General features: G+C 44.1%; 1 protein-coding gene across 1 annotated transcript in view; it reads left to right on the top strand.

The window, feature by feature from the left end:
- Positions 1-23,139, top strand: part of CES5A (carboxylesterase 5A) — a 28,890-nt gene extending 5,751 nt beyond the window's left edge. Inside the window, 10 exon segments of the mRNA XM_019011408.4 lie at positions 3,453-3,606; positions 6,129-6,233; positions 8,059-8,107; positions 8,110-8,150; positions 9,871-10,011; positions 13,117-13,185; positions 16,542-16,689; positions 19,797-19,946; positions 22,732-22,804; positions 22,890-23,139. Coding sequence (XP_018866953.4) covers positions 3,453-3,606; positions 6,129-6,233; positions 8,059-8,107; positions 8,110-8,150; positions 9,871-10,011; positions 13,117-13,185; positions 16,542-16,689; positions 19,797-19,946; positions 22,732-22,804; positions 22,890-23,139 — 1,180 coding nt within the window.
- The last annotated feature ends 438 nt before the right edge of the window (positions 23,140-23,577 follow it).

Here is a 23,577-nt window from a genome sequence, read left to right as displayed (position 1 = left end):
CATAGACAGTGCCCAGCGACCTAAGAAGGAGTGAGCCTTCCGGGACATTGAACAAAACTGGCCCTAATTACTTAGGTAATTTGCAGCTGTAGCAGATAAATCCCAAAATTTTGGTGGCTTAAAACAATAAAAATCTCTTTCTCACTTGGGTAAAGTTTAATTGAGCATCCCTGATCAGCAGACATTCTTCCCCATGGTCAACCAGGGATCTGGCTCCTTACATCTTGAGCTCTGATGTGGATTCTTTAGGGCCTCGATCTTCTGCATTTGGTGGGTGGACTGAGACAGCATGGAGGATCATGCAATGGAGGGTCTCCTGGCCCAGCCTGCAGGTGGCACTTGTCACTTCTGTTCACTCGTCATTGGCAGAACTCAGTCACATGGCCACATCCAGCTGCAAGCGAGCTGGGGCCATGTAGCCCCACTGTGTGCCCTGGAAGAACAGGACACTGTTTGTGTGAGCAGTCGGTGGTGTCTACCTGAGCCTCACCCCAGGGCTTCTCGAATGCTCACCTGAGAATCATCACTCCATCACAGTGGCTTCCCTCCTCCAATCACGCCTAACACGTACTGGGCTTTCACTGAACCAGCCATGGGGCTGTGCACTTGCCATGCATTATTTCAACTCACCCTCAAAATAATCCTTCAAGGAAGGTTCTCTGTTGTTATTCTCATTTCTCAGCTGGAAAATGGAGGCCCAGAGAGGCCAAACAACTTCCCAGGGGTCATAAAACAGAGCTAGGTCTCTTGACTGCTTCTATTATCCTGTCTAAGACACGGCAGGAGAAGTCCTGATGAGGGTCCAATGTAAACAAAGAGGAGAAGTGAGAGGTGGGGCCAGGATTATGCTTGCGGGTCACTGTCACATACTATGGGAAAGACAGTAATGATTCAAATATGAATCCTGCCTTACAGAGACTCCTGACTATGGGGGAGATAATGCAGGGACAAAAATATCCACATTACCAAGAAGGACATGGTTAATTCTCCAAGAGTGAGAGGCCATGGGGCTGTGGAAACAGAGGAAGGAGTTGCAAGGGATCAGGGAGGCTTCAGAGAGGGGTGGCACTGGAGTTGCATCGGAAGGATGTGGTTGGGTTTGAGGAGAAGGGGTTCACAGAACATGTGCTTGGCAAAGGGTGCTACCTGTGCAAAAACTAGGAAGTTGGGAGGGAGGTAGCAACACATGGGGATGAAGCAATACTTTTGCAAACTGCACTGGGCCTGTAGCCCTGGAATGTAGCTCTGGGAGTGCTTTGCAGGCAGGAGAGGCTGATGGGGTGCCCTGACCAGAGTAATTACACTTCTAGCTGCTCTATATATTAGGATTCTGCATAAGATTCCTTTGGTAGAAGAGCTTTCAATAATTGCTTGTTGTATCTGGTTTTGATCATAGGTAGATGAAGCTACAGCAGGAGATGGATGCGGGAAGGCAAGGACAGGCCTGATAGGGAAAGGCCTTGAATGCCAGGCCATACATGGAGTTTGGGCTTTATCCAATACAGATTGAGGGACCAGGAGTACCTTTCACAGAGTAGTGTACCAGGAACCTCACTCTGGAGCAGAGTGGAGGCTGAGCCAGGGGTGCCCAGCTGCAGATAGGGAGCCCCACTGGGAGGCACTGTCTTGATGCAGGCCATGGGGTCATTCAACCACAAAAGCAATAGCTAACATGTATATAACGTGAATATGACATGCTTATTTTCTGCCTGGCACTGTCAATCTTCACAACCATGTGGAGTGGGCACTATCATTATCCCCATTTTAGACATGAGAACCATTGAGGCAAAGCAGGTTAAGTGATTTGCCCAAGGTCACCCAGATAATACGTGGCCAGGCTGTGAATCCTGTGCTCGAGGCTGAGATAGTAACCACTAAGGTATAATGCTTCTCAGGATAAACAGAGATGGAGAATCGGGGACCAGAGTGGGAGCCACAGTAGAATGGAGGTAAAATTGGCAGGGCTTGACTCTTGAGCAGAGGCCTGGGAGAGAGCAGGTGGAGTGAGAGCCAGCTCAGTGGTCATAGACAGTGGAGGGGACCCAGGGGAAGGAGCAGTCTGGAGAACTGGAAAATGGAGGGGAGTAGAATGTGCCCCAGGTGACGTGCATATATAGCGTGCACTGCATGCATGCTTTCGGTCTAGACATTTCTTTGGTTCTATGGCATTTCCACTTGTTTCATTTGTTCTCCCATTAATCCCATCCCGGGAAACATGCAATTGTGCAGGGGCAGCAGCATGGGGATGTGGGATCCCAAAACTGCAGCTTTCTAGCTCTTGGGCAAGGGGGTTTAACCTCTCTGTGCCTGAATTAAAGAGATGATGTATCCGTTGGTCTCCTGACAGCAGGCTCACAGGTTTAGTGGAAGGGAGCTGGCATGAGCTGCTTCTGTGGAGAAAAGCAGCCTCTGCCCAAACACTTCCCAGCAGAGAGGGAGCACGGGGTTGGGGGATAAACATCGCAGTCTCTCTCTAGCCCACCCTCATGGCACACAGCTGAGGCCTGGGTGATGTCATTCCTAGAGGTCAGCTTTTGAGCGGCAGGGCAGAGAAGGGTGGAGAAGACCCAAAAAAACAAAGGGAGAAAACCCAGCACCACCTACCTCGTAGGTGTGAGGGTTGTAGGAGTATTAGCCTTAAAGCCCTTAGAACAGTGTCTGGTACATGCTGCAGCTGCTGTTATTGTTTTTTGTTTGTTTTTTTATTTTTTTATTTTTATTTTTTTTGAGACAGAGCCTCGCTCTGTTGCCCAGGCTGGAGTGCAGTGGCATGATCTAAGCTCACTGCAAGCTCCGCCTCCCGGGGGTCACGCCATTCTCCTGCCTCAGCCTCCCGAATAACTGGGACTACAGGCGCCTGCCACTGTGTCCAGCTAATTTTTTGGTTTTTTTTTTTTTTTTTTTTTTTTTAGCAGAGACGGAATTTCACCATATTAGTCAGGATGGTCTCGATCTCCTGACCTCGTGATCTGCCCGCCTCGGGCTCCCAAAGTGCTGGGATTACAGGCATGAGCCACCGTGCCTGGCCTGTTAATTGTTATTGTGACTACTATTAATTTAGTTTCATGGAAAATTCTGTGCTCAGGAAACTTCTTGCTTTCTAGTACAGATCAACTCTCAGGAATGGATTCATGGATTCCAGACAAGCCTGGGCAACACAGGATTCATGGATTGGGATTCATGGATTCTGAGGAACCTGTGAATACTTGAAATTGCAGCTACAATATTGAATGTGCATTTTTCTCAGGTACATAGCTTTCATCAAATTCTCAAAGAAATCCAAATCTCAGCAAAGTGTGAGAACTGAGTCCGGTTTCCCCAGCTCCTCCAGGCCTCTGACTCTCAGTCCCCTCCCCACTGACACCTGCCCACAGCCTCTGCTGAGAACTTCCAGGGCTGTGGGAAACACACCATGGCTGACTAAGAATTCTCACCCTGCCTCTTGTCCTCAGCACATGGGATCAGCACGCTCCGGGGAACTGGGCCTTCAAGGACCAGGTGGCTGCTCTGTCCTGGGTCCAGAAGAACATCGAGTTCTTCGGTGGGGACCCCAGCTCTGTGACCATCTTTGGCGAGTCCGCGGGAGCCATAAGTGTTTCTAGTCTTGTGAGTTCTCTGCTTTGTGGTTTGAACGAATCTCAGTGCCGGAGGTTCCAAAAATGATGATGAGTCACTAACATTTGATTGGTGCCTTCATGTTGAACAAACCCTTTAATACACATTGTCTTTTTCAAGCCTCACAACACATTATGAGTTAGGGGCTCAGTCTCATTTCACGGACAAGACAGCTGTCACCGGGAAAGTTTAAATAAATCACCTAAGGTCACATAGTGAGTAATAATTTGAGGAAAAATCCCTTATATTTGTAGAGAAAAAACCCTAGTATTCAATTGCCAGAGTGGTAATTACTTGTTTAATAGGAAACTCAGCTAAGACATGAAATGCCAAAAGATGCATGTAAATATTTTATTTCAATTTAAACCGTAAAATGTATATTCCCTCACCAACAGTTTGATACAGGGCCTTATGTTTGCAGAGTTGGTCTGCTGACTCGATTTCCAACATGGATTGTCTTGCATAAACCACCTGCAAAATTCACTGTCCTCAAACTGCAGTTTCAGTTTCTTTACAGTGGGCGCAAACTTAAAGATGCCTGCAAAGCAGTCTGACTTTAGCGCATTTGGGATTTGTATACTTTTCCTGCAAATATTTTACTTCTTTCTTGTCCACACACAATTTGACAGCAATATATATAGAGAGATGTATATCTATATATCTATATCTATATATTTGTATAGTATGTGTGTGTATATATATATATACATATATATGTATATATATATATACACACACACACACATATATGGTTTTTTTGTTTTGTTTTGTTTTGAGATGGAGTTTCACTTTTGTTGCCCAGGCTGGAGTGCAATGGTGCAATCTAGGCTCACCAGAACCTCCGCTTCCTGGGTTCAACCAATTCTCTTGCCTCAGCCTCCCGAGTAGCTGGGATTACAGGCATGTGCCACCATGCCCAGCTAATTTTGTATTTTTAGTAGAGATGGGGTTTCTCCATGTTGGTCAGGCTGGTCTCGAACTCCCGACTTCAGGTGATCCACCCACCTTGGGTTCCCAAAGTGCTGGGATTACAGGCGTGAGCCACCGTGTCCGGTGACAGCAATATTTTTCTTGAGACAAGTTCTCACTCTGTTGCCCAGGCTGGCAAGCAGTGGGGCGATTGCAGTTCATTGCAGCCCAAACTCCTGGTCATAAGCAATCATCCTGCCTCAGCCTCCCAAGGAGCTAGGACTACAGGCATGCGCCACCATGCCCAGCTAATTCTTTTCTTTAATTTTTTTTAATTTTTTTAGAGATGGGGTCTAGCTATATTGCCCAGGATGGTCTTGAACTTCTGGGCTCAAGTGATCCTCTTGCTTTGGCTTCCCAAAGTGCTGGGATTACAGGCGTGAGCCACTATGCCTGGCCTGACAGCAATATTTTTTTAGCCATCCTTTATCAAGAATTTTTTTTCCAGACATAATTTGATTTTCTTTGTACACATACAGTTCATTTGTTCTCATGGTATTTCATTGATTATGTAATTACAATAACAAGTGAAATTGACAAAACAGGTTTGGAAGCAAACACACCTGATTCTTGGCAAGAAACTGGTGAGAAGAGAAATGTACAGAGGTGTTAGAAAATGGTCCACTGGCTCAGAATGGTCAGCATTTCCTTGGCATCAGTTGGCAGGTTAATTGCAGAAATCAGTAACATGGTGGTAAGTTAAGAGAGCTTCTGCTGAATAGCACTTGACAATATATGTGGTCTTTTTACATCTTCAAAATTACCTTCTAAGGTGGATTATATTAACCTAACTTTTCATATATTGTAACAACCATTATTTCATGAGCAAAATTTGACCAGAACCTCTGTGAAGAGTTCTATGTTTATTACTTCCCCTGCTCCTCACAACAGTTTTGTGATACGGGCTCAATTTTTACTCCAGTTTTACAGGGGAGTGAACCGATACTTAGAAATGTTAAGCAACTTGGCTGGGTGCGGTGGCTCACGCCTGTCATCCCAGCACTTTGGGAGGCCGAGGTGAGTGGTCAGGAGATTGAGACTATCCTGGCCAATATGGTGAAATCCCGTCTCTGCTAAAAATACAAAAATTAGCTGGGCGTGGTGGTGCGCACCTGTAATCTCAGCTACTCTGGAGGCTGAGGCAGGAGAATCACTTGAACCTGGGAGTCGGAGGTTGCAGTGAGCTGAGATCACGCCACTGCACTCCAGCCTGGCCACAGAGCGAGACTCCATCTCAAAAAAAAAGAAATAAAAAAATATTAAGCAACTTGTCCGAGGTTACCTAGGTAGAAAGTGAAGGAGCTAGAAATCACATGCCTGAACATTTGACATCAAAGTCCATGAAGAACCAGGGGCTCAGAGAGGTTGAGTAACTTGCCCAAACCTTCACAGCTAGTCCTTTAACCCCTAAACCAGGGCTTTTTTCCCCTCTAAGCTTAGAGCTTTTAAGGAGGCTTCCTGGGAAGGTTTCTTTGAAGAGGGATGAATGGTATGTGTGTTGGTGGGGAGTAACCTTTCCTGGGTCTTCTGTGTTCTCTCTCCAGATACTGTCTCCCATGGCCAAAGGCTTATTCCACAAAGCCATCATGGAGAGTGGGGTGGCCATCATCCCTTACCTGAAGGCCCATGATTATGAGAAGAGTGAGGACGTACGTATACTGTTAACACCTTGCCAGCTTCCTCTCCTCAGTTAGCAGAGAATGTGGTCAGGCACCTTCTCACCATGTGTTTGGCTTTCCTTAGTGACCATGCCCAAGGCACCTCATGCTGGCCCAAGGTGAACCTTGTTCCTCCGTGAAAGGTCTGGTTCAACAGGAAATGGGTCTAGCTACACAATGCCACACCACTGGTGTGCACAAGTGTGTGTGTATGTGCATTATGGTTCTTATGTCTTATCCGTTATTCTTTGCTTGTGATAGATAAGTCAGTCCCCTGTATCCTATACAGTTCTTCTGTGCCTACACTACTCTACTGGGAATGAATACCCAGGGCATTATGTTAAGAAAGATTCAGAGGCTGTTTCCAGCTCAGTGGGAAATAATGCTGTGACTGATTCATGTTGTCTGGCATGGGATTATAAGGGGCATCTATCCCACGATATTTGTCATCTTGTCTTAATTATCTACTAGATAGTGATGCCCTAGAGACCAGGATCTCTCTGTCCTTCAGGCCCCCAGCATAATACCTGGTATAAATCAGCCAGCCATAAATGTTCTGGATGAATGAGTTAATGAATGAGCTGTTTCATTCAATGCATATTAATTAAGCACTGGGCTGTGCAGCCATCTCTTGAGTATTAATCATTTTTGTGGTAAATTTTCTTAAACATCTTACAGAAAATAACAGTATATACCAAGAGCAGAAACATAGAGTTATGCAATTTAAAAAAATTCCCTCAATACACAGAAATATTGATTTTGGTAACATTCTCCATAAAGCTATTTTCAGTTTGGGCACATATTTATTCATTTGACACACATCACTGAGTGCCCACTATTTTCCCTGCTCTGTTAGAATTTTGGGATTTATCAGTGGAGAAAGCACATCCTAAATTTGAGGGCAATATAATCTTTTTATCACCTATCCATGGATAGGATTAAATCCTGGAATCCATGGATAGGTTTGGGAAGCGGTTCCACAATTGTACCAGACTCCACATGCTTGCACGTTTTCCCAGGGAGAGGGTCTGTAACTTTGACTGGATTCTCAGAGTATCCATGACTCCCAGAAGATTAAGAACCACCACTTTCAGGGAGTGAGTTCTACAAATATGGAGGTTCAGTGACAAGGAAAGCAGATGTTCAGCAACGAGCCAGGCATGGAAGGTGGGGAACATCGAGCTTATAGGAGATTGGATGAGGAAGGGGTTTCTGGGGGCTGCAATGCCCTGAAAGGACATCGTGGAGGGAAGGAGTTAGGCCTTAAAGAATGAAAAGGATTGGTATAGAGGCAGGGAAAAAGACAGGTAGGACATTCCAGGCTGTGAGTGGGCCTGGGGCTTGGGCAGGGCTGACAAGCTGAGAATCTGATCTGGAGTCCTGCCTGTACTGACAATGAAGGAGCTTCCAAAGCTGCTCCTCGCTCTTGGTGTTTGTCTTCATTCAGCACCTCAAGGTTGGGCTTCTAGCCTCCAGAGGGGCAAAATACCAATGCAGCCAAGCTCACAGGACTGATCTCTTTGTGACCAGGAATCTTGATTCCATTCCACAGCCACAGACTGACAAACTCCCATCTCCAGCTGTGGTGTTTACTAAAGATGACAAGGAGAGCCAGGCAAGAGACTGAGGGTGATGCAGTGGGAAACTGTCCACCATGTGCACCTTCAATTATAGGGGCGTGGGTCTAGGCAGTGTTAGCAGGATCGACTCATATATGGAGGGCCAGCCTGTGGCTGATTGGAGGGCATTTTCAAGCTTTCATTTTCCTAGATGCTTTCAATATCATGCTCTAACCCGGTCCTTCTCTACAAAATAGCTGCAGGTGGTTGCACATTTCAATGCGTCAGACTCTGAGGCCCTGCTGAGGTGAGGACAAAACCCTCCAAGGAGCTGCTGACCCTCAGCCAGGTGAGGACAGAGGGGGCAGTTTTGGGGGTAGGCTTGCCCTTCGAATGGAGAGATGAACAAATCCTACCCCTCTGTTATTTATTTGAATTTGGAACATAGAAAAGAGGAGGATTGGGGTACTTGGTAACAGCTGTAAAAAAATAAGTAGGGATATAGAACCCTTGTAGGTAATTTAAGAAAATTGTTGGGGCAGGGGTGCAACTTAGCCTGGAGAAGATTCAGCAAAGTACAAGGCTTGTCTCTAAGTCCCTGAAAGCATCTCACTGAGAGAAGGACCACACTTGTTATGCATGCTTCCAGAAGCTGAAGTCAAAATCAGGAGCTGGAAGTTCTATTAGGAAGTCATTTTAGTTTTGTGTAACTGAAAACTTTCCAAGACCTCAGTTGTCTGGAAAAGGACTGGGCTCCTTTAGAAGGTGGTGAGATGCCCACCTCTCCAGGTATTCAAGCAAAATCTAGCTGACTGCTGACAAACTTTCTATCAGTGACAGTTAATTGGACCGGGTGATCTTTTATGTCCCTTCCAATCTTGAGAGCCTTTGATGACAGTCTTTGAATGGACAAGATCATTATCTTTCAGATTTCAATATTTGCTAGTCATGTGGTGTGTACTGAATGTCCACTCTGAGCCATGCTAGACTCAGTGAAATGGATAATAAGTCCTGGACCTGATGTGTCGAACTCTTTCATGTGCTCCTTTCTACCCAAATCTCAAAACAGAAACCTAAAGAAACCATGATTAGGGCTGAGTGTTGCTTTCTGAGACCCAAAAAATATCCAGGCATGTCCAAGGCACTGTGTCTCAGGGAGACACCTGCAGTCTCCTACAACCCTACAGTCCTGATCACTTCATCTACCACCATTTTTCCCTTTGCATTTGGCCAGTGGTTCTCAAACTTGAACATGCATCAGGATCACCTGGAGGACCGGCTACAAGAAGGTTCCTGGGCTACATGCCAACCCCAGAGTTTCTTATTGAGGAGCCTGAAGTGGGCCTGGAATGTGCATTTATCACAAGTTCCCAGATGATGCTGATGCTGCTGGTCTAGGAACCACACTTTGAGAATCTCTGGGCTAGGCTGTATTAGTCTCTTCTCATGCTGCTAATAAAGACATACCTGAGACTGGGTAATTTATAAAGGAAAGAGGTTTAATAAACTCACAGTTCCACAAGGCTGGGGAGGTCTCACAATCATGGTAGAGGGTGAAGGAAGAGCAAAGGCACATCTTACATGGTGGTGGGCAAAAAAAAAGCTTGTGCAGGGGAGCTCCCCTTTATAAAACCATCAGATCTCATGAGATTTATTCACTATCATGCAAATAGCATGGGAAAGACCTGCCCCCATGATTCAATTACCTCTCACCAGGTCCCTGCCACAACATGTGGGAATTATGGGAGCTATAATTTGAGATTTGGGTGGGGACACAGCCAAACCATATAACAGGCCACTGTTTTTCTTGGTAGATATTATTATTATTCCCATTTAGCAGATGAGAAAATAAGGCACAGACAAGTTTAGCCCCCTCACCCAAGTACATGGCAGAGCTGCCAGGGACTGATATATTGAGCTGATATATTGAGCTGTTTGTTTTTACTTTTTAAGTGCATTTAAGCCAGTGCTAGACTGGGTTGGCTTTTCTTGGCCAGGATTTGGGACAGCAGATTTTGTGAACAGAAATAGCTGATGATAGCTGATGATTTTTTTCTTCCTTATTACAGAAAACAAAGTCTTTCACTCGAGTGGTTGATGGTGCTTTCTTTCCTAATGAGCCTCTAGATCTATTGTCTCAGAAAGCATTTAAAGCAATTCCTTCCACCATCGGAGTCAATAACCACGAGTGTGGCTTCCTGCTGCCTATGGTAAGAATTCTGGCTGTCCATACTGCCACTCCCTCAAACCGTGATGCAGCTTTGGCTTCAACAGCTGGGCATTTCCACAGAAGACATCAGGTGTTGTAAGTGCTGGAGCCCACCAGCCAAGCACACAGTGATCACCTTTACTCTCTCTGAAAGAGGGCAAGTGAGGACCGGGCCAGTCACAGCAAGTGTCTGCCTTGCTTCTCATGTAATAAGGTTTAGGGTGGAAGAAACAACTGTATAAAAAGGAAAGAGGGGATCGGTCCATTTGGTCTTTGTTCAAACAGTATTATAAATGATCGTTTCCAAAAAATGCAGTTACCACTTCAGAGCTGACATTCAGATAGGTTTGAAAAACTTCAGTCCTTCAAAATTTCACATCCAGCCTTGGTTTTGGCATTTGACATCCTCGAATGCTAAGGTTGTATAAGCTGCAAAATTGTTAAATCATTTTATTTTTTCAACAAGTATGTACTGAGCATTTATTAGAGGCTTATAAAAACTGAGCATATGAGCTTTCTGGGAGCTTACACTCTGGTGGGGAGAGACAGATAGGACATGAGATTGAGAAGATGATTTCAGAGAGTGATAGATGTATGAAGGACACAAGTGGGGAGAGAAAGTATCTTTAGGGAGGATAACAGGTGGTCAGGAAAGGCTCTTCTAGGGAGTGATTGTTGAGCTGAGGCCCAGGTGCTGGGAAAGACCCATGATTTTTTGATTCTGTGGCATAGGAAGACTCTCTTCATTGGAAATAAACTTTTCATCTGTCCTTAGAAGAGTGGAGACTTCAAATTCCTAATACTGTTGAAGCTCATTTATATAGATTGGCCTCCTTATTTTAAGCTGGAGGAAATAGGGTTAAGAAATAAAGAGGTCTGTCAAATTACAAAGCTAGTTGTTGGCTGTCTAGAACCAGAGTCCCAAGTTCATTGAGTTGTGAAAGCATGTTCTGCCATTATTAATTTGACCTCCAGGGCAATGTTTTGAAGTGGGACTAGGGATTTTTGTCCTCATGTTGCAGACGAGGCCACTGAATCACAGTTCATGGCTTAAGTAAGGCCTTTCAGTGATTTCTGGGTGTGTGTTAGAAAGAAGAAGGCAGGTGCTAGTGATGACAATCACCGCTGTAACTTCTGTAACCAGTTCCCCAGTGCCTTCCAGTGCCAAGCACAGGCCATCCAAGCAACAACTTGAAAACAGGCATGATTTCCCCTATTTTAAAGAAACTGAGGCTCAGAGCAGCTAAAGTGGCTTTCTAACATCTCCTGGCTAGTAAGGAGACAGGGGTGTATAATTTTTATGCATTTAGGCTCTGCCTTTTTAATTTAATTTAATTTAATTTAATTTAATTTAATTTTTGAGTCGGAGTCTCTCTCTGTTGCTGAGGCTGGAGTGCAGTGGTGGATCTTGGCTCACTGCAACCTCCACCTCCTGGGTCCAAGTGATTATCCTGGCTCAGCCTATCGAGTAGCTGGGATTACAGGCACCCACCACCATGCCCAGCTAATTTTTTTTTGTATTTTTAGTGGAGACAGTGTTTCACCATGTTGGCCAGGCTGGTTTCCAACTCCTGACCTCAAGTGATCCACCTGCTTTGGCCTCCCAAAGTGCTGGAATTACAGGCATGGGCTGGTACCCAGCCTAGGCTCTCCTTTTAAATATCGAGTTCTCTGCTTACCTGCTGTGTGATATTAGGGGAGTTGCCCACCCTCTCTGAGCTTCCATTCCTTCATCTGTGAAATAGGGCTAATCTTAGCACCTGCCTCACAGGTATACATCAAACAGCCTGGCATATAGTCAGTGCTCAGTAAATGCTAGATATTGGAGTTATTCAAGTGACAGAATTTGCAGAGCTCAAAAGCCTGTGTGGGTGCTGAAATTCCATGTGAATTTGCAGTTAAACCCCTTGCTAGCTGTTAGAGGCCACAGGAAATCCCCAAGAAACAAATCCCAGCTCCTTAATGTGCAGATAAGGTTTTTAGTAGTTAAAATATGCTTGTGGATAATTTAAATGACTCTGAGGATTCCCTGAGATTCCAGGAGACAGGTACTGCACTAGTATTCATTTAGGTATCAGCCCTAGTGAATCATTACCCCAAGATTTTCAGCAGAAAACATACCAAGAAAATTCATTTGTCAAGTGGATAGCGTTTCTGCCGCCTCACATTTTAAAGCGGTAATTTTGCCAGAAAGTGGTAATTTAACAAATAATCACATGAAGTGCTTACTACATACAAAGTACCATTGTAAGAGCTTTACAAATATCAACTCGCTCAGTTCTCATCACCACCCTCACGGGAGGTACTTGTTGCAAACTCCATTTTACAGATGAGGAGCCTGAGGCAGGAAGAGTTGAGTCCCTTGCCAAGTTCTCAGCTGGTGAGGGCAGCTCAGGGAGCCTGTGATTTCAGCCACTGCCTGACCTCCCACTGTGGCTTCTCTTCTTTGTGGCCCCACCCACAAAGGTCTTTAGAAGGAGAACAACTAACACCAGTTTGGAAATTTTCTGGCTTCTCTTTGAACTTGGTGTCAAAGCCAAGTTGGGGCCTCTTAGGCAGTCAGTGCTGCCATAATAAAATACCATAGACTGGGAGGCTTACACCACAGACATTCATGTTCTCACAGTTCTAGGGTGTGGAAGTCCGAGATCAAGGTGCTGATACCGCTTTGTGTGTCTAAACTTTCTTTTCTCATAAGGACATCAGCCAGATTGGATTAGGACCTACTCTAACAGCCACATTTTAACATAATCACCCCTTTAAAAGTACTAACTCCAAATAGTCACATTCTGAATTGCGTGTAAATTCAACGTGTAAATTTTGAGGGGGCCACAATTAAGCCCATAATGGGAGCCTTCCCACAAGGTGGCCACTTGGGCCCCACAAGGCTGCAGGTGTAATGACAAGGAACAGCTGCTTTTTATCAAAAGTGAGAAGAAATTAACTATCTGACAAGCACACTGAGGCCATTTCCACACGTGGCTGCTTGGGCTTGAGGGCTCCTTATCCAACTTCCCCTGTGAAAGTCAGCTGCCTAGGCCCTTGGGGAGATGGGTTTACCTTCTGATGACCAGATGGCTTACAGAGGACACACTTCTCTCCACAGAAGGAGGCTCCTGAGATCCTCAGTGGCTCCAACAAGTCTCTTGCCCTCCATCTGATACAAAACATCCTGGTGAGTAGCTTGGGAGGCTGCAGTACTCCAGAGACACATGCACTTAACAGATAGCCCTAGGTCACACTCAGCAGGAGAAGCCAAGGGCACAGACACTCCTCACTCACTCAGTCATTCAATAGACCTTTACTAAGCATAGGTGTATTAGTCCACTCTTGCACTTCCATTAAGAAAAATACCTGAGACTGGGTAATTTATAAAGAAAAGGGGCTTAATTGGCTCATGATGTTGCAGGCTGTACAGGAAGCTTGATGCTGGCATCTGCTCAGCTTCTCGGGAGGCCTCAGGAAACTTACAATCATGGTGGAAGGTGAAGGGGAAGAAGTCACGTCTTACATGGCCAGAGCAGGAGGAAGAGAGAGAGGGAGGAGGTGCCACACACTTTTAAACAACCAAATCTCGTGAGAACTCTATCATGAGAACAGCACCGTGGTGCTAACCACTCATGAGAAACTGCCCCTACAATCCAATCACCTCCCATCAGGCCCCACCTCCAACATTAGAGATTACAATTCAACATGAGATTTGGTGGGGGACACAGGTCGAAACTATATCAATAGGCCCACAAACCCAATCCACAATCCCCGACCTGGAAGAACTCCGAAAACCCAGAGGCTTTTTGTAACCCACCCAGCAGCCGAACCAGACCTTGACTGATTTGTGGCTATCAGTCATTTTTGTTCCCACACATTTATTCATTTTATTTATCCCACTATTCAGATGTTTCTCTGTGGATGCATTAATGTGGGTGTTGGGGTGTTTCCCCCACCCTGAGCCTGTGTCATAACACGCAGCATAGGTGCTGCATTATCTACCTACAGTCTGAAAAGCTCTGAATGCTGAAACACACATGGGACTGGGGATCTGTGTTCACTACACACCAGCCAGGCATCAGGCCAGGTTCTGCAAGACCAGTCATTTACTCGTTCATTCACTCATTTATTGTTCCATCACTAATTCATTCATTCACTGCACAAACTTAGCAGTATCTGATCTTACTCTAGACACTAGGATATAGAGATGGATTGTTTTCCTTCCTTTCTTTTCTCCTTTTTCCATCTTCCTCTTTTTCCATAAACGTTTATTCAGTATGGACTCAGTGCCGATGTTCATTTTGTTCACTTGTCCATGGAACACATGTGTAGTGAGAGTCCACATGCCCCTGCACTTCCCTGGGCACTGGGGTGCAATGTGGGGTGGACAGAGATGACAAGACACTTCAATACAGTACACAGGAAGCACAGGGATGTCCAAGGCTCTGTGGTGCCCACAGGAGGGGACAGGTGGCTCTCTTGGGGAGAAGGATTTGGAGGATTAATGGAGCTTGTCTGGTGATGGAAGGGGTGGGTGGAGAAACTGGGAAGAACCAAGAGGACCAACTGGGAGCAGAGGGGTGTGAAGAGATCAGCTGAGGGTTGGCTGCAGCAGGAGAGAATGCTTTCAGCTGTTGTAAGCTATGTACTGAACATAGACTTCATCCTAAAGACTGAGAACAGAAGGAAGAAGGACATTATTTGATTTCTATTTTAGAAAAAGCCCTCTGAAACTGGGCATGGTGGCTCACATCTGCAATCCCAGCACTTTGGGAGGCCAAGGCAGGAGGATTGCTTGAGCCCAGAAGTTCAAGAACAGCCTGGGCAACACAGGGAGACCTTGTCTCTACAAAAAATAAAAAAATTAGCCAGGCCTGGTGGTGTGCATTTGTGGTGCTAGCTACTTGGGAGGCCAAGCAGGAGGATTGTTGAGCCTGGGAATTTGAAGCTGCAGGATCTCGCCACTGTACTGTAGCCTGGGCAATAGAGCGAGAGACTCTGTCTCAAAAAAAAAAAAAAAAAAAGGAAAGAAAACAGAAAGAAACACTACAGGCAGATATCCCTCAGGCCCCCTTGGTGGAGGGATGTTTGACGAGTTGCAGCTGTCTGATGATGAATTGGCACTAAGGTTTGAGAGATATTGATGATATAAGTTATACAGTGGAATTCTCAGGTGGATTGGAGATGGCCTCATGGAGAAGATGCTCATTGATCTAAGCCTTAGGGGAGGGGAACAACTGAGCAGAAGGACATTTCAAGTAGAGTGGGAAGTAGGCTGTGCGGGAAAGTGCAAGAGGAATGGAAGGGCATGTGTTTCTCCTAGGCACAGTAGCATGCTAGGGGCTGCTTTGTAAACAGTAAGTAGTTCTCTGATGCAGAAGTCATAGTCTTACCCCAGAACCCTAGGATTTTGCACGCTGACTGTCCTATGGGGACTCACCTGAGACTCCACACAGCATCTATACCCACCTTGGACATCACCAGCACCATGGAGTCTGCTGGCTATATGGCCAAAGAGGCCAGGCCCTTATACCATAGACTGGACCTACTGCAGAGGCCTCCCTTGCTCTGGCCTGATTAAAAACCACCAGCCTCCTGAGGACCCAATAAATGAGTCTGAGCAGCATTCCCCAATGTGGTGTACACTTCCTTGCCTCCAAAGTCCAAAGAAACCCATCAAGGGCTGCTGTCTTAATGGTAGGGGTTTGAGCTGCAACACCTTTCCAGCATTTCCTAGAGCACCAGATCCCTGAATCTTCATGGAATTTACCATGCACTCTCTGCCATTAGTGCCTAGGGAAAGTTGAGAGGGAGAAGCCTGGGAGGCAGGCTGGTGCCAGGTCAGAGAAGCATCGAATGTCCTATTAAGGCGCTCAGCAATGGGGCCCAGGGGAAACAACAGGACTAAATAACTGCTCTGGGCCAAGCAGCATACTTTTCTCTTCACATCTCATATAATCCTCCACATCCCTACAGAGGAGGAAACTGAGGCTCCAAGAGACCAACTAGCTTAGGTAAGATAATAGCTAAGGGCTGGAGGCAGCACTGGTACCAGGAACAGGGCTGGTTTCATGGATGTTCTGCCCATGTAGTCACAGAGGACCTTGTTGCTCAGAAGGGTCCTACATTTAGTTTAGTGCTCCGCTGTTACCATCTTGAAATTCTTAATGATTTTTTGAACAAGCAGTTTATGTTTTTACCTTGCACTGAGCTCCACGATGATGCAGCCAGTTCTGCCCAGAAGTGACTCATTCTGAGACATGAGAGAGAAGCCTGTGGTCAGGAGCATGGGATTTGGATGCAAATAGACTTGTGAAAGAATCATGGTTCTTCCAGTTGGACCGAACCACTTCACCTCTCTAAGCCTCAGTTTCTTAATCTGTGAAACAGGGCTAGTTTTGATACTTGCATCATAGGGTTGCTGTGTGGGTTAAATGAAGCAATGTGGGTAAAGCATTCAGAATCATACCTGCACAGGTGAGTGTTTAACATGTTGGCCATTGTGGTTGACCTGGATCTCCTAGGACTACGATATTTTTACAGCACATCCCGCCTCAGTATTTGCACTTTGTGGCTAATGAATACTTCCGTGACAAGCACTCCCTGACTGAAATCCGAGACAGTCTTCTGGACTTGCTTGGAGATGTGTTCTTTGTGGTCCCTGCACTGATCACAGCTTGATATCACAGAGGTGAGTATCTGAGCACCCCGCTCCAGGACCACAGCCCAGTGAGGCTGGTGGCCACGGAAATCCATGTTGTCTACTGACCGGCTGCCTTCTCTGCCTCTGTTCCCTCATGGAGAGGGCATTTCCAGGTGTGTCTGGATGGAAACATGCCATGGGGACCTGCGTCATTCACCTGCCTTTCAGAGTTTGGGAATGTTGATAAGTTGTTTCTGTTTCTTCCCCTTCTTCAGGACCATGTAGAAAATTCTCATCTCCCTATAATTTTCTGGGCGCCGTCCCCAAGGATTTTTTCTTTCTAGAAATGTCTTCCCCAACATCTTAGCCATACGTAGTAATGGAACAAACATTATAGCTATAAGGAGTAATGGAACTCCTAAAGTAATAGACTTTAAATCAACTATTTTAAATGCAGCCAAATACTCCACCCCGTAACATTAGATTCCACATTCTTCTCAAGTGCACATGCAACATCTTCCAGAATCAACCATATGTTAGATCACCAAACAAATCCCAATAAATGTAAAAGGATGGAAATCATGCAGAGTATCTTCTTTGAACACAAGGGAATGAAATTAGAAATCAGTAAGAAAAGGAAATCTGGAAAATTCACAAATATTTATAAATGAAATGGCATACTCTTTTTTACATTTTAAAAATTGTAGTTAAATATGCTTAATAAAAAATTTACCATTTTAACCATTTTAAGTGTATAGTTCAATGGTATCAAGTACATTCATATTGTTGTACAACCATCACCACTATACATCTTCAGAACGTTTTTATCATCCCAAACTGAAAATCAGTACCTATTAAAAATAACTCCCTACCCCTCCTTCCCCCAGACCCCAATAACCACCATTCTACTTTCTGTCTCTGTGACTGACTTTTTAGTTACTTTAGTGACTTTAGTTACTCAATGTAAGTTGAATCATTCAATATTTGTCCTTTTGTCTGGCTTATTTCACATAGCATAAGGTCTCAGGATTCCTATATGCTGTACTATACATCAGAATTTCCTTCTTTTTTAAGGCTGAATAATGCTCCATTGTATGTATATATCACATTTTGTTTATCCATTTATTCATTAATGGACATTTGCGTTGTTTCCACCATTCAGCTATTGTGCAAGGAACAATTGGCTATTGGCTACATTTGCCTATTGGCTATAATGCCGCAATGAACATAGTTGTAGAAATATCTGTTCAAGTCCCTGTTTTCAGTTATTTGAGGTATATGCCAGAGGTAGAATTTCTGGATCATATGTAATTCTATGTTTAATTTTTTTGAGGAACTGTCATGTTGTTCTCCACTGTGTCTGCACCATTTTACATTACTACCAGCAATGCACAAGGGTTGCAATTTCTCGACATCTTGACCAACATTTGTTATTTTCTGTTGTTGTTGTTTTTTAAATAATGACTATTCTAATGGGTTTGAAATAGTATCTCATTATGGTTTTCATTTCCATTTTCCTAATTATTAGAGATATTGAGCATCTTTTCATGTGCTTATTGGACATTTGTATATATGTTTTTGGAGAAACGTTTAAGACCCTTGCCCATTTTTGAATTGAGTTGTTTTTTGTTGCTGAGTTTTAAGAGTTCCTTATATATTGTGGAAATTAATCCCTTATGAGATACATGACTTGCAAATATTTTCTCTCATTCTGTGGGTTGCCGGGTTGCCTTCTTACTCTGTTGATAATGTACAAAAGTTGCACAGTAGTTTTTAATTTTGATGAAATAGAATTCATCCACTTTTTTGTTGGTTGTGGTTTTGGTGTCATATATAAGAATCCACTGCCAAATTCAAGGGTATGGAAATTTACCACTATATTTTCTTATAAGAGGTTTACAGTTTTAGTTTTACATTTAGGTCTTGATCCATTTTGAGTTAGTTTTTCTATATACTATGAGGGAAGAATCTACCTTTATTCTTTTGCATGTGTCATATACTAGGGTGGCTATAATTTTTTTTAAAAAGAAAAGGAGTAAGAACAAGTGTGAAGGATATAGAGAAACCAAAACTCTCATACACTGCTGTTGGGGACATAAAACAGTGCAGCCACTGTGGAAAAAAGTTGTGGCTGTTCCTCAAAAAGGTAAACATAGAGTTTCCATATAACCTAGCAAATCCAGTCCTAGGGATATACTCAAGATAATTGAAAACTGATGTTCAAACAAAAATTTTATATGAATGTTCATAGCACCCTTGTTCATTATAGGCCAAAATGGTTAAAACCCAAATGTTCATCAACTGATGAATCGATAAACAAAATTCAGTATATACTTACAACGGATTATCATTTTGCCATAAAAAGAAATGAAATACGGATGGATGCTACAACACAGATGAGCCTTGTAAACATTTTGCTAAGTGAAAGAAGTCAGGCACAAAGGGCCACATGTTGTATGATCCCATTTATACGAAATGTTCAGATTAGGCAAAGCCATAGACACAGAAAGTAGAATTGTGTTTTCCAGAAGCTGAGAAGTGGGGCCGATGGGGAGTGGCTGCTAAATGGGTCTGAGGTTTCTGTTTGGGGTGATGAAAATGTTCTGGACCTAAATAGTGGTGATAGTTGCACAACATCCTAAATGTACTAAAAACCGCTGAATTATATACTTTAAAATGGTTAAAGTGGCAGATTTCACTTATGTACATTTTGCTTTAAAAATATTGTTAAGAAAATGAGAAGGCAGACCACAGACTGGAAGAAAATATTCATAGTACAATTATTTGACAAAATAATCATATCCAGAATAGAAGAACCCTTACAGTTCAGTAATGAAAAGAAAGTATTTTCCAATAATGGGTAAAAGACTTGAACTTTGAGAGAAAGTCCCAACAAAGTAGATCTTGGCTGAATATAGAGGACTTCTTTTGAGAAGCAGAACTACTGCCTTCTCAGACATGAGCTCTTCATCACTAGGGATATGAGCACTGCTGTAGCAGGAAATTCCAGCCTCAAATGAGGAAGGGGGAAGTGAGCTGTCTCTGAGCTGTCCCACCCCTGGGTCTATATATCCAGGACTTGATAGGTGGGGACACAGAGCCAGCCCCCTCCTCCGCGCTGCATGCATGCCTGACCTTCCCTGACCTTTTGTCAGATGCTGGTGCACCTGTCTACTTCTATGAGTTTCGGCACCGGCCTCAGTGCTTTAAAGACACGAAGCCAGCTTTTGTCAAAGCCGACTACGCTGATGAAGTCCGCTTTGTGTTCGGTGGTGCCTTCCTGAAGGGTGACATTGTTATGTTCGGTAAGGGACTGGCCACTTCCCACAGTTCACATGAAGCCCCTTGCTTACCCCACCACGATGCAAGCGCCTGGAGGACTTTGGGGTTGGCATTTAATTACCTGTGTGGTTTATAGGCGGACACAACCTTTCTCTGGAAAATGCCCTCCCTTCCATTTTTAGAAGCCAGGATGAAAAAGTGCCATGACAGTTGCTTGATGAGGGCTTCTCTTTGTACTGAAACCTACAGGTTTGGCCACTTCAGGGCACTCAAGCAATCTAAATTTTTTTTTTTTTAAATATACTAGAACCATTTTCTTCCTTTTCTTTGACCACTGGTCTTACCCTCCCTCCCCTTCCCAGAAATCCCATGAGGCCACAACCTGAGGCTTTAAGAGGCAAGGACCATGTTTTTCATAATTCCAGCTCAAAGTGGTCTGCACCCAGAAGAGCTCATGTAAATGCTTGTGAAATGTTACTTGTGATGTTAGCTCATTTATTCTTAAGTTTATGACATATTTGGTGCCTAAAATAAACCAATCAGATGAGGTTATCAATAGAAAAAATTACAGGGAAGATTACACACAGGAGTTATCACTAAAATATTTAGTTAGAAACATTACACGATGCAGGCTCTTAACTTATTCACACTGGCCTCTTGACAAAGAGGACAGAACGTTCCATATAGAGTGTATTTGTGCACTGTGGTTTATTCATTATTTCAGTTTTTCATCCTCACAACACAGATAATAAAGAACTTCCTCCTAGGTTGTCATAAGGATTAAATAAAATAAGCCCCATAAAGTAAGAGTGAATACCTAATAAATGTCACTGTTATTTCTCAGCAACCATTCCTGAGCCCATACTATGTAATGGCACATGGACTCCCTAAACTGGAAAAAGTCAACAACATATGTATCAAAAGGTTAAATTCCTTGATGTCTAAAGAGCTCCTAAAGTTAATAAGAAAAGAATAACCTAATTGAAAACTGGGTAACAGATAGAAACAGACAGTTCATGGAAAAGAAAACACAAGTGGCTTCTAAACGTATGAACATCCATTCAACCTCCCTCATAATAAGAAAACTGCAGACCATCCTTAGCAAGGAATTATTTTTCATCAATCAAGGTTGAAAAAAACAAAACACTTAAAATAATGTATTCAAGCAGGTGTGAGAAACAATTTTATACATTAATAGAGAAGTCTATCAACATTTAAAATGCATGTAAGGCCAGGCATGGTGGCTCACACCTGTAATCCCAGCACTTTGGGAGTCTGAGGCGGGAGGATTGCTTGAGTCCAGGAGTTCCAGACCAGTTTGGGCAACATAGTAAGACCCCCTCTCTACAAAATAATAATAATAGTAAAAAACAAAATTAGCCAAGCATGGTGGCACACACCTGTAGTCCCAGCTACTCAGGAGGCTGAGGTGGGAGGATCACTTGAGCCCGAGTTCGAGGCTGCAGTGAGCTGTGATCATGGCCCTGAACTCCAGTCTGGGCAACAGAGTGAGACTCCTGTCTCAAAAATTGTTTTTATTTTTACAAAATAAAAAAAATGCGTGTAGTCTTAGCCAGGTGTGGTGGCTCATGCCCATAATGCCATCACTTTGGGAGGCTGAGGCAGGAAGAATTGCTTGAGCCCAGGAGTTGGAAGCTGCAGTGAGCTATGATCGTGCCACTGCACTCCAGCCTGGGTGACAGAGTGAGACTCCATCTTTATAAAAATAAATAACATAGATTAAAATGCATGTAGTTTTTAGCCTGGCAATTCTACTTCTAGAGTTTTTGTGTAATTATACTTCCACATGTGCAAAAGTATATATGCACACTAAAATATTGCTTTTACCAGCAAAAGATCAGAAATATGACATATACATTATATATTTATATATAATTGCATATAAATGTTTTTATATATTACATGCTTATAGAACAACAAATGGCAGTTTGATAAGTGACAAGTCCTATATATGAGATCAATTTTAATAAGAAGAGCAATATGTAGAATACGTGTCCAGTCTCCTGCCAGATGTGTAGAAAGGTGTCCGCTTGTACCCTGGTACCTGCAGAGCCTGTCTTTGGGAAAGTGCCTCTGAGGCTCGTCACTGGGCATCTGCAGGGAAGAGATGAAAGGGAAACATTTTCATTGGATATTAGATCTCTTTCTGCATTTTGGATTTTCTACTTTTTATTAAAGAAATACAAAAATTAATTGTAAAAATGTGTGTGGGAGGAGAGAGGCAGAGGGAGAGAGAGAAGGAAAAGAGAGAAGCAAGAGAGAGGGAAGACAGGGAGAGAAGGAACAGAGAGAGGGAAGAAAGAGAGAAGGGAGAGAGAGAGGGAGAGAGAAGGAAGAGAGAGAGGGAAGGAAGAGAGAGGGGAGAGAGAGGGAGAGAGAGAAGAAAAAGAGGGAAGAGAGATGGAAGGGAGAGATAGGGAGAGAGAAGGAAGACAGGATGGAGAGAAGGAAGAGAGACAGAGGAGAAAACAGAAAGAGACAGAGAGAGGGAGCAAGCTGGTCTGTGTCCCCAGGGAACCTGCAGTCTCATGGGACTGGCTGCAGGAACACGGGGTGGACAGGGAAGATGTGTGTTCAGCTTCCACCATTCGGAAGCCACAGTTCCTTGGACAGGTCCCGGTTGCTCTGAGCCTCAGTATCTGCATGTATAAAATGGGTACAGTGACTTGGTAGGCTTGTAAGTTTCCAGTGGGAGGAGGGGTGTGAAAAGGATTCATCAAATACAAGGCACCCGGCGCTTCCCGAGCCTCACCCAGAGCAGCAGCATTTTGTGATTATCTCCTTCAGAAGGAGCCACGGAGGAGGAGAAGTTACTGAGCCGGAAGATGATGAAATACTGGGCTACCTTTGCTCGAACCGGGTAAGTAAACCTCCCGGTCTCCCCCATGCCAAGGCCTGGGGTGTGAGGAGGAAAATCTCACCCCTGTTTCTGCTCTCCCTTCCAGGAATCCTAATGGGAACGACCTGTCTCTGTGGCCAGCTTATAATCTGACTGAGCAGTACCTGCAGCTGGACTTGAACATGAGCCTCGGACAGAGACTCAAAGAACCGCAGGTGGAGTTTTGGACCAGCACCATCCCCCTGATCCTGTCTGCCTCCGACACGCTCCACCGTCCTCTTTCTTCCTTAACTGTCCTCTCTCTCCTCCAGCCTTTCTTTTTCTCTTGTGCTCTTTGAGAAGTTATCTTTCTGTGATTTTGGTTTCCCTTCTCCTCCTATAATTTCTCCCGCAATCATTAGCTTCTTTCTGAGCTCAGCTGCTTTCTATGGGGATCTTTGCAAAACAAGCTTCTTTCGCTGATATTTTATGGACTTAGGAATGATCCTTACAGAATTCTTTTCAACATCAAAAAGGGCAATTTGTCTTGGAAGGCAACAAGATTTCTTCAATAAATTTGGAAGAGGGCTGGCCTATTAGTTGTCATAATAATGGTTTTGTAACTCATATGAAATAAAATCAGAATGTAAAATAGGTATAAGGGGGCAGAATTTAATTCTGTGCTGATGACACTCCCCATGCCCCCAGCACCCACTTTCTATCAGAGAAGGTGTCTGTGTATGTTACCCAAAATGCAAGTCCCCCAACCCCAACCCATTGGGGCTTCAGCCGCAAGCCAAGTATGGATGTCTTGG

This window comes from Gorilla gorilla, chromosome 18, assembly GCF_029281585.2.
Source record: "Gorilla gorilla gorilla isolate KB3781 chromosome 18, NHGRI_mGorGor1-v2.1_pri, whole genome shotgun sequence".
In the NCBI taxonomy this organism is placed as follows: Eukaryota; Metazoa; Chordata; class Mammalia; order Primates; family Hominidae; genus Gorilla; species Gorilla gorilla.
Note: the sequence above shows the minus strand (reverse complement) of the source record. Positions and strands in the feature narration are given on the sequence as shown.